General features: G+C 50.3%; 3 protein-coding genes across 6 annotated transcripts; 1 reads left to right on the plus strand and 2 right to left on the minus strand.

Annotated features, from left to right (window-relative positions):
- The first annotated feature begins 184 nt into the window (after positions 1-184).
- LOC117589822 (protein MEMO1) lies at positions 185-2,869 on the plus strand. Its single transcript, XM_034282053.1, has 6 exons — positions 185-387; positions 1,675-1,756; positions 1,837-1,905; positions 1,971-2,083; positions 2,146-2,257; positions 2,388-2,869. Exons 1-6 carry the CDS (start codon positions 339-341, stop codon positions 2,848-2,850), a joined length of 888 nt encoding a protein of 295 aa, XP_034137944.1. The 5' UTR covers positions 185-338; the 3' UTR covers positions 2,851-2,869.
- On the minus strand, positions 489-1,589 carry LOC117589823. Its single transcript, XM_034282054.1, has 2 exons — positions 1,427-1,589; positions 489-1,364 (listed from the first exon to the last, which is right to left on the minus strand). The coding sequence occupies exons 1-2, from the start codon at positions 1,504-1,506 to the stop codon at positions 581-583; spliced, it is 864 nt and encodes a 287-aa protein (XP_034137945.1). The 5' UTR covers positions 1,507-1,589; the 3' UTR covers positions 489-580.
- A 176-nt stretch (positions 2,870-3,045) lies between the features above and the next one.
- On the minus strand, positions 3,046-13,489 carry LOC117589803. Of its 4 annotated transcripts, none has more exons than XM_034282013.1 (16): positions 12,303-13,489; positions 12,159-12,242; positions 11,904-12,082; positions 11,679-11,840; positions 11,471-11,616; positions 10,821-11,403; positions 9,962-10,756; positions 9,871-9,897; positions 9,153-9,233; positions 8,959-9,095; positions 6,451-8,903; positions 6,285-6,393; positions 5,358-6,224; positions 4,378-5,297; positions 3,661-3,859; positions 3,046-3,595 (listed from the first exon to the last, which is right to left on the minus strand). In XM_034282013.1, the coding sequence occupies exons 1-16, from the start codon at positions 12,990-12,992 to the stop codon at positions 3,234-3,236; spliced, it is 7,794 nt and encodes a 2,597-aa protein (XP_034137904.1). In that variant the 5' UTR covers positions 12,993-13,489; the 3' UTR covers positions 3,046-3,233. The 4 variants fall into 4 exon arrangements, with proteins under 4 accessions (XP_034137904.1, XP_034137905.1, XP_034137903.1 ...); XM_034282014.1 differs by having other exon boundaries at positions 6,285-6,397; positions 6,596-8,903; positions 11,904-12,094; XM_034282012.1 differs by having other exon boundaries at positions 5,358-6,221; positions 11,904-12,094.
- Between the last annotated feature and the right edge of the window lie 758 nt (positions 13,490-14,247).

The raw sequence follows: 14,247 nt of genomic DNA on the forward strand, positions 1-14,247 counted from the left end.
CAGAGAAATTAATTTCAAAGTCTAAAAAATGAATTAAGAGCACTTACAAACCAATCTTTCCACGAGAGACCTCCAACTTTATTAACATCATTTCTTTAATTATTTTAATTAATTTTTCACACAGTCTGATCGCAGCTGGCACCAAGCGGAAAGTATCGGCAAGTGGAATGCACCGCAGCGATACATCGATGACATCGTCATTTCGTGGGTGCAGGAAAAGAAGAGGAACAAAGCAAAACACAAAGAAAGGCAAAGAACGGCGAGAGGAGAGCACTGAATAAATTGGAAACTACTGAAATTGATTTAAAGCAGCCTTTCCTTCGAATAACATAGCCGAAATGTCAGCCAGAAGAGCAACCCACGCAGGCAGCTGGTACACGGATGCAGGTCAGTGACGGAACATGCATGCATATACATATACATATGTATGTACATATGTATGTGGGCGTGTGAATCTCAACTCGCATATGTTGCACACATACAGACAATTGTGTAAACGTATGTGAGAATTTTATTTTATTTTGATAAAATAAAGACCCCAAAAGGAACATTGTCCAACGTCAACTGATTAAAATGGAGTTTAAAAATTGGATTCCGGCTTGTTGCCAACCGCATTGCGTATCTCGTCCATGCGATCGTAGGCGATCTCTGTGGCCCAGCAGAGGCGCTTCTCCAGTTCATTGCTGCGCCGCCGCTGCTGCTTCAGGGCATCCAAGCCGTGCTCCAGCTGCGTGCAGGCCTGGAAGAATGTACTCAGCTCTGGAATGTCGCCAAACTCCCCGGGATGACGGCGGAAGCCCTGGCTCACGTTTGCGGTCAGTTTGTCCAGATTATTCTTCACGTAGTGGGCCTCAAATGTTTTCTGCAACTCATCGGTGGCCACCTTGCCTCCCCCGCTGGTGGAGCTGTTCAGGTGCAGGTCGCGTATGCGGCTCTTGAGGCAGCTGAAGTTGATCGACTCCAACTTCTCGCCTATGCCCTGGAACAGTTCGTAGCTCTGCTTCAGCTCCACCTGCATCTTCTGCAGGTCTCCGTCGATGCTCTTCATGGCTGACGAGTCCATGAACTCGGTTCGGAGAGTGCGATCCGTGGGTGGGACATCCCACTTGCCGCCCTCCAGCTCAACCTTAACCGACGCAGCAGAGGATGATGTCGTTGGCTCAGACTCCTTTTTCTGTGCATCACCACCAGCTAGACGTGGCTCTACAGCTTTTGTACCCTCAACTCGTTTGTGTGCCTGGGGTTTTGGGAATGTCACGGACTTCTTTGGCTTCCCATTTTCCTGCTTGCCGGCTCCGAAGATGGGCAACGGATTGGGCCTTAAAAGTGTTTCATAAGACAACTTTCGCTCTGGATCTTTTGTTCTGCCAGAGGGAGAATGTCGCTAGAGCTTAGGTATCTGGGGAAAAGGTGGGGGAAAACTTACTCCTCTGCCAGAATGGCCGTCAATTCATTGTGAATGCGCTTCAGTAGCTCATCGCTCTGCTTGTCCTTTGCAATATCCATGCCGTCAAATAAGTGTAACTAAAATTTAATGGAAATATTTAAGCGCTGCTTGTATGAGTTCTGCTCCAGCACTGAACATAAAAGTTTGACTCTATTGTTTATTTGCTGCTAGGCAACTCCTGGCCAACTGAGAGACTCACGACTAAAATATTTCATTTGTTTTTGCAGGTGCCGAGCTCTCCAGGCAATTGGATCGCTGGCTGGGTGCTGCTGAGCTCTCGCATGGCCCGGCCCGTGCCATCATTGCACCGTGAGTCGAACAACGAAAGTGTTTTTGGTGGAGGAACTTACCCACTTGACTACTTTTTTGGCACTTCACTTCCATTGCAGACATGCCGGCTATACCTACTGTGGGGCCTGTTCAGCCTTTGCCTATCGCCAGATCAGTCCCGTTGTTGTGTAAGGCATATGATTTATTTGTAGATGCAGCATTCACCTCTTTAATGGGTTTTTTCTGCTTTCAGCAAACGTATCTTCATTCTGGGTCCCTCGCATCATGTGCGCCTGCGCGGTTGTGCTTTGTCCGTGGCGAAAAAGTACCGGACACCACTCTACGATCTCAAAATTGATACTCAGAGTGAGTTTCGTGGCGCTGGCTGGCTGCTGGAATCGTTACTCATTTCGTTTTGTGTTTTGTAGTCAACGCTGAGTTGGAGAAGACGGGCCAGTTCTCGTGGATGGACATGAAAACGGACGAGGATGAGCACTCCATTGAGATGCATTTGCCGTACATAGCCAAGGTCATGGAGGAGTGAGTTTAACAATTTTAGACTGCGTTTCTGTCTGGGTTCTGCGCGTAACAGGCCACTTCTTGGACTGTACCTGCAGCCTCTTTGTTTGCCAATCTAAAAATATATTTATTTCACCTTCTTTCTGCACAGCTACAAGGATCAGTTCACCATTGTGCCCATACTTGTGGGTTCATTGAATCCCGAGCAGGAGGCGCAGTATGGCAGCCTGTTGTCCTCGTACTTTATGGACCCAACGAACCTATTTGTGATATCCTCCGACTTTTGCCATTGGGGTCAACGCTTTAGCTACACATACTACGATCGCTCCTGCGGCCAGATACACAAATCCATTGAGAAGCTGGACAAGCAGGGCATGGATCTCATCGAGACGCTCAGCCCCACAGCGTTCACGGAGTACTTGAGAAAGTACAATAATACGATATGCGGCCGTCATCCCATTGGTGTGATGCTGGGCGCTGTCAAGGCCCTGCAGGATCAGGGCTACGACAAGATGAGCTTCAAGTTCCTGCAATATGCGCAGAGCAGTCAGTGCCAGGACATGGAGGACTCTAGCGTTAGTTATGCCTCCGGTTCGCTTGTCTTTGAGATGTGAATAAACTCTCCTGAAAGTATTTTATGCAGCTTATCCCTATTTAAGAGATTTTTAAATAATTACTAGCAGAAAATTAAAAAAAAAAAGAAATATAACAATTAAAACTAAAAACCAATTATTATCACATATTTATCTTCTCGTAGATCAAGAGTTCCATCTAAGTAAATTTTCTTTTATTTTTTGTGTTTTTTTTCTGCTTTTTTGTTGAAACATCGAAATTGACTTTTAAGCCATTTTTTGAATCATTTCTTGGATCCTTTTCCTGTTTTTTTGTTTCTTTCGTTTATCTTATCAATGAAATGTCTGCGTAACGGGGCGTGGCTACCGCTTGGATGTGTGTGTGTGTGCCAGCTCCATCCGGGATTGTATGTGTGTTTGTGTGTTTACCACCAGGAGGCAGCGGCGGCTGCGCCTCCAGCTGTTGCATCCGCCACGGTTGCATCATTTGGGCCGCCACCAGTTCCATTCAGACGCGAGCACTGCTCAGCATCGCTCGCTATCTGCAGGGCGTTCATATTCTGGACAAATGTCTCCAGAGCTGCCGCATTCTCGTCGGGACTGTAGGGTGACGTGCGCTGGCTCAGCGGACTGCGGCGCAGAAACTCATTCAAATCGCTGGCCACACTGGCTGCTTTGGACTGCTGACTGGCCGGCTCAAAGTCATAGACAAATGGATCCGGTCCCGGACCCGCCGTCGCCTGTGACAGTCGTGGCATCATGCCGCTCTGCACAAACAGGTGGGAATCTGCAAAAAGGAAACATTGAGGTTAGGTTTTCATCTCTCTCTCGCTCTCTCTGTTTGCCACTCACCACTGCCATAGTCTGCGCCTACGCTATCGCAGTAGCTGCCGCTGGAGGAGACCCCCGTTTGCGATGACTGCTGCTCGTAGGGATTGGCATTGGAGGAGTGCACACGATTGCCAAACACACTGGTTATCTCCACGCGATGCGGCGATGGCGATGTGTTGTTGCGCGTAAAGTTAGACTCCGAGATATTGTGTATCGAGACCTGCGAAAAGGAAGAGAGATATTCACTGGTTTAAGAGCTTGTTGCAGCTAAACACCTAAGTTAGATCTTTAAAATGAGATCCTCAGTTGTCTCTGCTTCCTAGAGTATTATTTGGCATGTTTTCTAACGCTTTCTGAAGTAAATTTAGGAACTGCCCCAATGGAATAAGGCAACCACAATGCCCGTTATATTTATTTTATATTCTTTCTTTCGCTGAAGTTGTAGTGTTGTACAACGTTAAATATGTCCTCAAGCTTCGATCAAGACGAAAAATATGAAAAACAAAATGATGAAATATTCTTTTTCATTTGCTCGGCCACGTTTGCGGTGTAATCTTTAAAGCTTGCACCCTGATCCTGACCCTGATTCTGCCCCTGGTTCTGACTCTCATAATATTGATTGTAGGGGGCATGGGCTGGCCTCTGTCCATGTCCATGTTCATGTCGCTGATGCTGACGCTGATTCTGAAAGTAGTTGAAATAGGAGGCATAGGATGGCCACCATTGCTCTGCACACACCTCGTTGTTGAGATGCTGTCCCGGTATCAAGTTCTTGAGGAAGGAAGCGTCGTCGTAGCTTATGACGCCGGTGTTGGGTATGCCCTCAAGGTAGGAATTGAAACCAGTGATGGTGGGCGGCGGTGAGTCGTCGCCACAGCTATGATGCATATGGCAGTCGCCTTGTCCCTGCCCGCCGCATGGCACCTGGGACGGGCCGGCGGAGAAGACATCGAAGCCGTTGTAGTAGCTCGACTGCTGGTATTTCTCCTGCAAGACGGAACCGCCTGGTCCCACGCCGGCTGGACCATACTCTGGCTGCTGTTGCGTCTGACCATAGGTGGACCATTGGCTCGTTGCGGCTGCTGTCGAGTGGCTGTCTTTGGTCTTTTGTTTCAGCTCGCTGCCAATCGCCGACAGACACTTTTGCGACTGCTTGGGACGTGCAATGACCGCCGCTTCGCCCATCAGTCGTCCGGGGCTGTTGGCGGAACCACTGCTGCCACTGCCACTGCCCAGGGGAACGTTTGTACAGCTAATACTGATATTGTTGTGCGTCCCGTTGCCATTGCTGCCGCCACTGGTACTGCCGCTGCCAACCGAACCACTCGAGAAGTATGAGAAATCGCTGGATGCCGCTGCCACAGAGGAGCTGCTGCTGCTGCTATGGCTGGAAGCTGCAGCTTGCTGTCGCTGCTGCTGCTGATGCTTCTGCTGTGTGGCACGCGCTGCCTCAGCCGCAGCCTCCTGTGGCGTATAGTAGCTGACATTGCTGCTAAACTGACGGAAGCCGCCCATGGCCAGGCCATTGGTGACAGCCTGATGCAGCGCCGGATTGCGTATGGTGAACATTCCGTTCTCATTCTTAATAATCGCCGCAGGTGGATCAATGCCACCCATCGGTGGGGCTGCAGCGGGCAAGCCACCGCCAAATTTTCGTGCTGCAAATGGGGGACAATTTTCAATATAAATAGCCTTAAAGGGGCGAGGGCTTCACTAACCTGGCGCTGGCATGGGATTCGGATTGGTTGGCATCATGCTGCCGCCGCCGGCTACTGCTGCTGTTGGTCCGTTGCCCGAATGGAACATTGGATTACGCAGCGTAATGATGTTGCCAGCGGCATTGGCCTCAATGGTCGCTGCATGTGCTGCTGCAGCGGCAGACTTTTGGTGTTCCCCTCCAGGTCCTCCGCTACGCTGCTTATTGGCGCCGCCAGAGTTCCCGCCACTAGCACTGCCACCGCCGGACTTGCCACGATTGCGACGACGACGTCGCGAGGATTTGCCACTGCCACTGACACTTGCCGCCGAGGCAGCCGCTGCCACATTGGAGGCGACAAAGGACTGGCTATTACGATTGGGACGTGGATTGGCCTCCACCATGATGACAGCATTGGGATCCATGCCAGAGGCACCTGCTGCACCATAGTAGCCAGCCATGAGCTGTGACTGTTGGAAGTTATGCTGCTGGAGATGCAGCTGGTGCTGGTTCTGCTGTTGCGGCTGATCAACCAACGGCTTGGACAGCAGTCGAATGGATTCGCTCTTCTGGCGCAGCTGCTCACTTTTGGCCGGATCCACTTTGGTCAGCGTAATGCCTGGCGGTAGGGAGAGATGCTCCACCTGTACGCCACGATTCAGCTGATCCATAATGCTGCAATTGGGCGACTGCTGCTGCTGCTGCTGTAGCTTCGATGTGGAGGCGGAGGAGGAGGGATTGCTGATGCGCAAGTGCTGCATTTGCTGGGCCAAAGTGCTCGCATAGCTGCCACTACCAGCACTGCCAGGAGCATGTGACATGGCCGGTGGAATGGCAACTTCGTTGGGATTAAAATAGCCCATATTGTGTGGAATGCCAGAGAGATCTTCTAGAGTAAAAAAGGTAATTAAAAGACTTGTGTGCTGTTAAAGTGGAGTTCGGCACGTACCCTGCTTCTGGCGATGTCCGCGCTTGCCGCGTTGCGATCGCTTTGCTGCACCGCTGGGCGCTGCACTGGCTTCACCCACATTTGAAATGGAATCCGAGTGTTGCTGCTGCTGTGGCTTCGATCTGCCGCTGCCACGACCACCGCGTGTGGACTGCTGCTGATGGGCCTGCGACTGCTGCTGCTGCTGCTGGTGTGGCTGCTGCTGCTGGTGTGGCTGCTGCTGCTGACGATCGGACTGCCCCTGAGCCTTTTGCTTTCTCGAAGAATCTGTGCTGCGCTGCGACTGGCTCTTGCTGGGGTGCTGCTGCTGCTGCTGCTGCTGTGGCTGCTGTTGCTGCTGCCCCGTCTTGCTTGAGGCAGCAACGCCCTTGCGTGTATTAGCACTCGTCTGCGTAGGCTGCTTGGAAGCCTGCGTTTGTTGTGACTTTTGTGGCACAGTCTCCGACTGCTTCACATGCTTGACAGCAGCAGGCGCTGGCGTGGCAGCTGCTTTCGACTTGCTGGCCAATGGAGCGACAGCTGGAGCAGGCGTCTGCTTAGGCGCTGACACTTTGGGAGCGGCCTTGGGAGGTGGTGGGGGAGGCAGGGTTGGACTCTCCTCCGTTTCGCTGCTGGTGGAACAATCACCCTCCGAGGAGTCCTGCATGTGAAGCGACTTGAATGGATTATTGTCAAGCTGTCCCTGTTCCAGCCGGGGCTTGACGCGCTTTTGTCTTTTGGGGGGCTCTGGCAAGGGCGTAACCTTCGCCTCGGTGGGCTGTGGCCGCGCTTTAATGGGTTTCACCACCGGCGCAGTCTTGGCACTCTTTTTGCTCGCTGCAGCCTTGGGTGGCATGCTGCAGACGGAGTTCTCTCGCGTGTTGACGGCACTGCTCTGAGGCGTGTGGGATTTGGAACTGTTGTTAGAGGCAGAACTCGAGGAACCCACAACAGCAGCCACAGCTTTCTTTTTCTGTTGCTTTTTGCTGGTCTTGGCGACGTTTTGACTCTTGGCTTCCTTTTCAGCGGCCGCAGCAGCGGCAGCATTTGCAGCAGCGGCGGCAGCAGCAGCAGCAGCAGCAGCAGCAGCTGTGGCAGCCGCATTAGCAGCAGCCGCTGCCGCTGCACGCTTAGCCTCTTTCTTCTTAGCCTTGGCACTCTTCTCCGGCACACTGGGCGCTGGCTGCTGCGAGCTACCAGATGCAGCTGCCGCCTCGGGATGTGCAGAGGCCACCATATGCCCGTTGACGAATGTGTAGAGCAGCTTATCCTCGTGCGGTGAGCTGCCTTTGGCGACAACAGTCACCTGCTGCTCGGCCCCCGGATGGGGCAGTTGAACACGTCGTATGGTCACAATGCGCTTCGAGGGATCGGCAGTGATGGAATGGAAAAGTTGTTGCTGCTGCTGTTGCTGCTGCTGGGGCGGAGAGTAGCACACTGGCGGAGTGTTCTGTTGTCCCGGAAAGAAGGCGCCGCTAAACAGCGTGTTAGTCGCCGCTGGTGCTGGTGTTGGCTTTGCGGCACTCGTACAACGCCCCTTGACAATCTCATCCAGCTTGGCCAGCTGCTGCTCTTTTGTGGGTAGATAGGAGAACTTGAACTCGCTATTGGCCTGCTTCACGGTGGCTATTAGCTCCAGAATGCCCGTCTCCACCTTGCCCTTGGCTCGCTGGAGATTCTTAATGTTGGCCTCCAGCTCGCTGATGCGCTTCTTCTCGCGCTTTCGGCCGCCAGCAGCCGTCAGAGCCTTCATCTCGTACTTGTCCACGAACTCCTTGAAGTAGATGCCCAGGAATTGGCTGCGCAAATCCTCCAGCTCCTTGATTCGCTTCTCCTCTTCCCTTCGCTGCTTCTGCTTGGCCTTTTTGGCCGCCTTCTTCGGATTCATGGTCTGCGGCTGCTGTGACTTGCCTTCGATGAAGTTCAACGTTTCGTTGATCCAACGCTGCTGATCCTGTTCGCGCGTGTAGCTGCCCAGGAACTCGGCAAAGTCGTGCATCATCTCCTCCTTGGTGTAGTCGCCGGGATAGCTGTTGCTATTGCTGTTGCTTTCGCCCTCAACTGCCACGCTCTCATCATCATCGACTCCACCCTCATCCTCATCATCATCATCCGCATCCGCATCATTACAATCCGCAACTGTGGCTGCATCCGGCTGCACAGGTATGCTCTTGCAGAGGCTGTGGAGGCACAGCAGACTATCGTTGTTCCGCTTGCCCTCATCTCCCATCTCGTTAAGGGCTGCTGACGGGGGTGCTACCGCTGGCGCAGACAGACTCGACTGCAGCTGCGCTGTGGCACAAACTTTCAGCGTTGGAGGTTGATTCTGCACGGACTCTGCTTTGGGTGGACGTTTTGGTGGGTTTGCTGCGGATGCCACCGCCTCAGGCTCTGGCTTCGGCTTGGCCTTGGCTGGCGCGGCTGCAGGAGGAGCAGGAGCTGGAGAGGCAGCAGCAACTGTGGGCGGTGTGCTCGCCTCTTGGGCATTCTTGCTCTTCCGATCGTTGACAATCTGCGACAACTTCTTGCGAAGGCGATCGCGTGTCTCGTTGTAGCGCGCATGACTGCACTCCTTCTTGACGCGCTTCTTCGAGTGATTTTCCTTGCACGGCTCCCCAATGTCCGCATAGTCAGCACAGCCTAAGGATCATCAAATGATTAAATGTTTCATGTGTGATATTCCTACACGACTTACACTTGCGCATCTTCTCTTTGCTCTTTTTGGATCCACCTCCATTGTTGGCACGTCCGCCCGGCTGCGTCATGGTCATGTCACTCGTCTTGGACTTGGACGAGGCCAAGCCAGTGGTGCTGTCCGGCTTGGTGCGTTTGCTGCAAGGCAAAATTAAGATTAGGCGGTGCCCCACACCAGGGTATTTTGACACTTACATTATCTGTGAGTCGTGCAACATCATCAGTTGATCAACGCCAAATTGCATCTTCTCTATGTTGGCATCTCCCAGCGTGAAACTGCAAATGGGAGCAGAAAGACGACAAGTGCGTAGAATTATTACAAATATTCAAATATTTTAAGTCAATTAAAGTGGAATCAGTATGTGTTTCAGTTGAACCTTATGCAGCAGCCGCCTATGTTTACTTATATTAACAATATTATTAATCAAATTAAAGGTCCTGTTAGGTCAACCGGTGTGTTCAGCACTCTCTCTATGCCTCCAACGTTAGTGTAAATCTGTGAGAAACTTTAGTGTGGCTCGAGTTGATTCAGCGTAATCACTCTTTTGCAAACGAGTCTAAATAGGCTCTTGTGGGATGAAAGAACTTTGAAAGCTCCTTCTAAGTAGCATAAAGCACGGAGAAATCTTCTATAATTGCTGCCACATAACTTCCCATTCGGATTGGCAACACATTCCCCTGGTACCAGTTAAAGCTTCGCTCTCAGCAATCGAATATTTCACGTAACTAAACATTGTGACAGAGCGTTGGGCGTCGATCCGGATTTGGACGTTAAACTACAGCATCAACAAGGGGCGTCGCGTCTGCCATGTTACAGGAGAGTGACTTCAAGCAGTCAAGCAGGAGACAAGATTGCTTTCCCTTGCCCGATATACACTTTAAATCAGCGATAAAAAATATGTTCACAACTTACTCATCGGTGATTTTGAAGGGAGAGTAGCTGCAAGCAAAAATATACACATTTTAGAGTGGAGTTCATTGATATCTGGCAGCTGATAGCTTACCCAATAACCTGTGCTAGAAACTGCTCGAATCGACCATCGTCCTTGTCGCCAACAACACTATTCAGACGCAGCCGTAGATCACCTTTGAGTAGCTCCAGATGCTTAAAGTCCGTGCTGTTCGAGTTGAATTTGACAAAGAAGTTGGCATAGATGGACAGGACAAAGGTCCAGTAGGTTTTGTACACATAGTGCTGATTCTTAAGCTCCTGCAGCTCGGCGGGACTCGGCGCCAGCTTGCGATTGAAGAACATCAGCGATGGCAGCGTGGAGCGCAGCTCTTCGCGCGTAAACGAGAGCGGCTGAAAGCAGCGCAGCAAATACTTTGTCAGTGGCGGCGACAATTGATTGGCAAGAATTTTGCGTGCCAATTGGCAGGCGGAAACGCGACAATTCTCGCCGCAAAAGTACTGAGACTCGATGGCCTCGTGTCGATAGCGCTTGCGAGTGGTCAAATGCTGGAACACGGCCCATGCAATGTGATATGTTGTGCGAAGCACATCGGTCTCCGACTGTCGTCGGAAGACCGCGCCACTGCTGCTGGGCTGCTCATCGACAGCTGTGTCGGGTGGTAGCTCGTTGCAGCGGCGCTGCTGGGCTGCCAAACTGGTGCTGGCTGCCGCTGCCGTTGCCGCATTGTGCTTAGCCTCATCGCTGGTACAGGTGCTGAGAATTTTGGACTTCATGAGCTTTGGATCCTTTTCGACAATCCCAAGCGTCGTGCACTTGGCACAATGGCCAGCCAGCCGCGGACGCAGCGGTGTGCCGGCAATAGAACAAGTGATGCATTTGCAGTTCCTGCCACAAGGAAAAAACGAACATTAATAAGGGAAACATTAAGTAAAAGGTGTACAGATCGTACTCATGATGGTGTTCCAGCAGCGAATTACACTTCTTGCATAGATCCTCGTGCACGAGCTTGTTGGGTGGATCGTAAAAGCCATCGGGCCACTTCAATTTCGTAAAGGCCATAATGTTCTTCCAGGCCAGCTGACGATCGACAATGCGTTGAAAGTCGATGAACTCATCGTCGCTTATGTCGGGCAGGGAGAAGGAGGTGGCATCTAGGACGACCTTGTCGAATATGTTATACACATCCAAGAGGCCCATCCGACGATCGTGCTCCGTGTCCGACAAGTTAAACTTGTTAAGCTCGATCCAAATGTCCGTCCAGCGGCGTTCAATCGAATGCATGTGCTCATCGAACAGCATATAGCGCTTGATCAGCGCCGTCGTCTGCGCCGAGGGTGCGGCCTCCTTCAGCGACAGAATGCACGCCAGCATGGTATCCCCCAGCGGCGTAAAGACATGCTGCTGAAACAAGCGCTGGCACAGCAGCACCCACGACAGCTTAAACTTGCGCAGGAAATCATTCTCAAACGCAAACAAACTAAGCGAAATTTTCTGTGAGATGCAATTCAAGTCAGAGTAGCCATCAAGTATATCTGAACGTGTGGGATAGAGAGAGATTAATTAATAGTTTAAACAATTAATTAGTTATTATCGACTTACATGTCAGCATCCTCTCGGCGGATATCTTTTCGTTCTCCTGTATATTTAGGGCAATCTCAATCATGCCCTCGGAGAATGCCTTCACAATGCATTCCACATTGTAGGCGAGTATTTGCAGCAAAAGCATCGGGTTGTTGGCCATCAAACTAGAGCATCGAATGACAGTCAGCAGAGATAAATAAACAATGAGGCAGACGGCTCCACTTACATGGCGCTGAATAGCACTAATATCATGTTGTCGGAGATCGCTGTGTCATCAATAAAATCAAGATATTCGGCATTCTTATCGTATAGATAGCCGCTGGTAATCCAATATATTTCCTTATTGCATTCAAGCAGCTTCTCAAATTTGTTATAGGCAGCATCGTTTCTAGGAAAAGCAAAAAGAAATAAACAAAAGTTTATTTTGGCTTTGGTTTGTTTTTCTGCTTACTTCAACATGGGGCTGTAGGCCTTAATTAATACATCTAGCAGCATAACCACCATGTGTGCAGCCTTAAATTGATCCATCATGATGGCCATAATGGTTTCGCGATATTCGAGACATTCCTTGCAGGAACAGAATGTGAAGAACTCATCCTTGCGATGCTTCACAAATATAAAGGCAAGATTCTGAAAATAAAGCTAAAACCCATTAGGATTATTATGCACTGGGCATGGCACTCTCTTGTGTGGGGGGCAAACGCACCGTAATTGCACGCAGCTGTCCATCGGCATCGCGCAGCGGATTCTTTGGATCCTCCGAGAACAGTCTCATGTTCTCAATGGCCATCTTAAGAGCAGGAATAAAGCATTATCACTGATCCATCAAGATCTCTCTCTCTACTCTTACCAAATACGAGCGCGCTTCCTCGTTGGGATCGTTGCTCTTGTGCTCGCACTCGTGCAACAATTTGTCACTCAGCTCCAGCTCGATGGCGTTATCATCACGCAGGCTCCATTGCATCAACGACACCACATCCTTGTAGACAACGTCCGATTTGGGTGGCGGTGCATATGGATCGAATGGCGGCAGGGCCAGGATCGTGTGCAGCGTGTTGATAATGTTGCCCTCTGGGAAATTGAGACGCTCCAACAGCTGGCACGGTGGCGTGCCGCTCCGTGCCGGCATCGCCTGGTTGGGCGGTGGCGACGGCAGCTGTGCAGCCACTTTGGCGTGAGCATGGGCGGGGGTAAGCGTGCTGGCAGAGGCATCGTCAGCAGCAGCATCTGCGTCGGTGTCAGCATCAGCGGCGGCGGCAGCGCCCAGGGCAACAGGCAGTGCAGCCGCCAGGGCATCACATTTCAACGGCACAAAAAGCTCGCCACATAGGCGCGGTGTGGCCGCATCGATGGACATTTTCATGCTCACATGGTAGCAGGAAGCGTCCAGTTCACCGTTAATAGCCTCCCCGTTGTCTGGGGGCTCCTCTTCGCTGCCAGAGCTGAGTGCCGCCTCCTCTGACGCCTCCAAATCGGAACACTTGGGCAGCATTTCTTTGGTGTGCGTCAACGCCAACGCATTTTCCACTTGCTCGGCCATTCGATTTCACTTCGTTTGTTGTTACACTTGGAAACCGAATTCGAGTCCGAGTCCCCAATCCCACTCCGTACCAAGGATCACTTGTTAATCTTTGGTGCAACCGAAATTTGCGTATGCGCGACGCATTATTATACAAATCAAATCACAGATAGATGCACTTCCACTTTCACTCGTCGCCTTTGCCTCTGGTCGTTGGTGTGTATGTGGCCGCGGATGTGTGTTGTGTGTGTGTTCGCGTTCGTGCGTGTGTGTGCTGTAAGGTAACACACACAAAATGGAAAAGAACGCAACGCGTTTTCCCCCACAACGCGCGCGACAATAAGTTCGCCTTTCCCTGCCAATACTCTGTTGCGTGTCTTTATTACAGTTCCATCCGTTTACCAAGTAGTTTGACTGCGTTGCAGTTTTATTTTATATTTAGTTTGCAAGTGGATTTGTTTGGGATTTTCGTTTTGTTTCGCTGCTGCAATTGCAATTTTTCTGCCAGGCAGTGTGACCGCGGAATCGTCGATAATATATGCCGACAGACTCTCGGAAACATACTGAAATATACCCTTGAATTTTGAAAATATACTGTAAATATACCGTAACTCTTAAATCAGTTTCCTCGACTTTGATTTTCTGTTCAATATTACCAGTTGGGTAGGCCTCTCAGCTTTAAAACTTGAATTTTACTCGAATTTTCATTCGATTCTCCACAAGATTGGCTGCCTATCATGACTAATCTTTATTGGATTGATTGCAAAATAAGGTTAAAACTAAAAGAGTCAATCAAAACAAATAGCATTATGTTACGTAGGTGGGATTGGAATGTAACGTCATTTGACAATGTGTTGCTGGCCAACCGATAGAATAGTATGGTAAGGGCACTTGTGTACCCTATTTGCTATAATTAATATTAATATTACTTTTTCCCAGCTGCTTTTTAACATTAACAATGACTTTGTTTTAGACTGACATTCTTTTAACCTTCTCATATGGTTTTTATGTAAAAATGTACGGCATATATTCTCGGTATCCATAATCAGCTGGCTCACCAACACAGAATAATTTGTTTTTGCATTCAATTTCCTCTGTTCGAGGATATCCATTACTCCATGGGAATAAATGTAGCTTATTCAGTGCCAAATATTGGGGAACAGTGCTGCTCACTTTTCGCAGCATGTTGCTGGCCCATACAAATTATTTTGACAACAGTAGAATACGTAAATGGTGATGGAATTCAATGTAAGTTGGGATGGGACTCATTGAACTA

This window comes from Drosophila guanche, unplaced genomic scaffold, assembly GCF_900245975.1.
Source record: "Drosophila guanche unplaced genomic scaffold, DGUA_6, whole genome shotgun sequence".
Lineage (NCBI taxonomy): Eukaryota > Metazoa > Arthropoda > Insecta > Diptera > Drosophilidae > Drosophila > Drosophila guanche.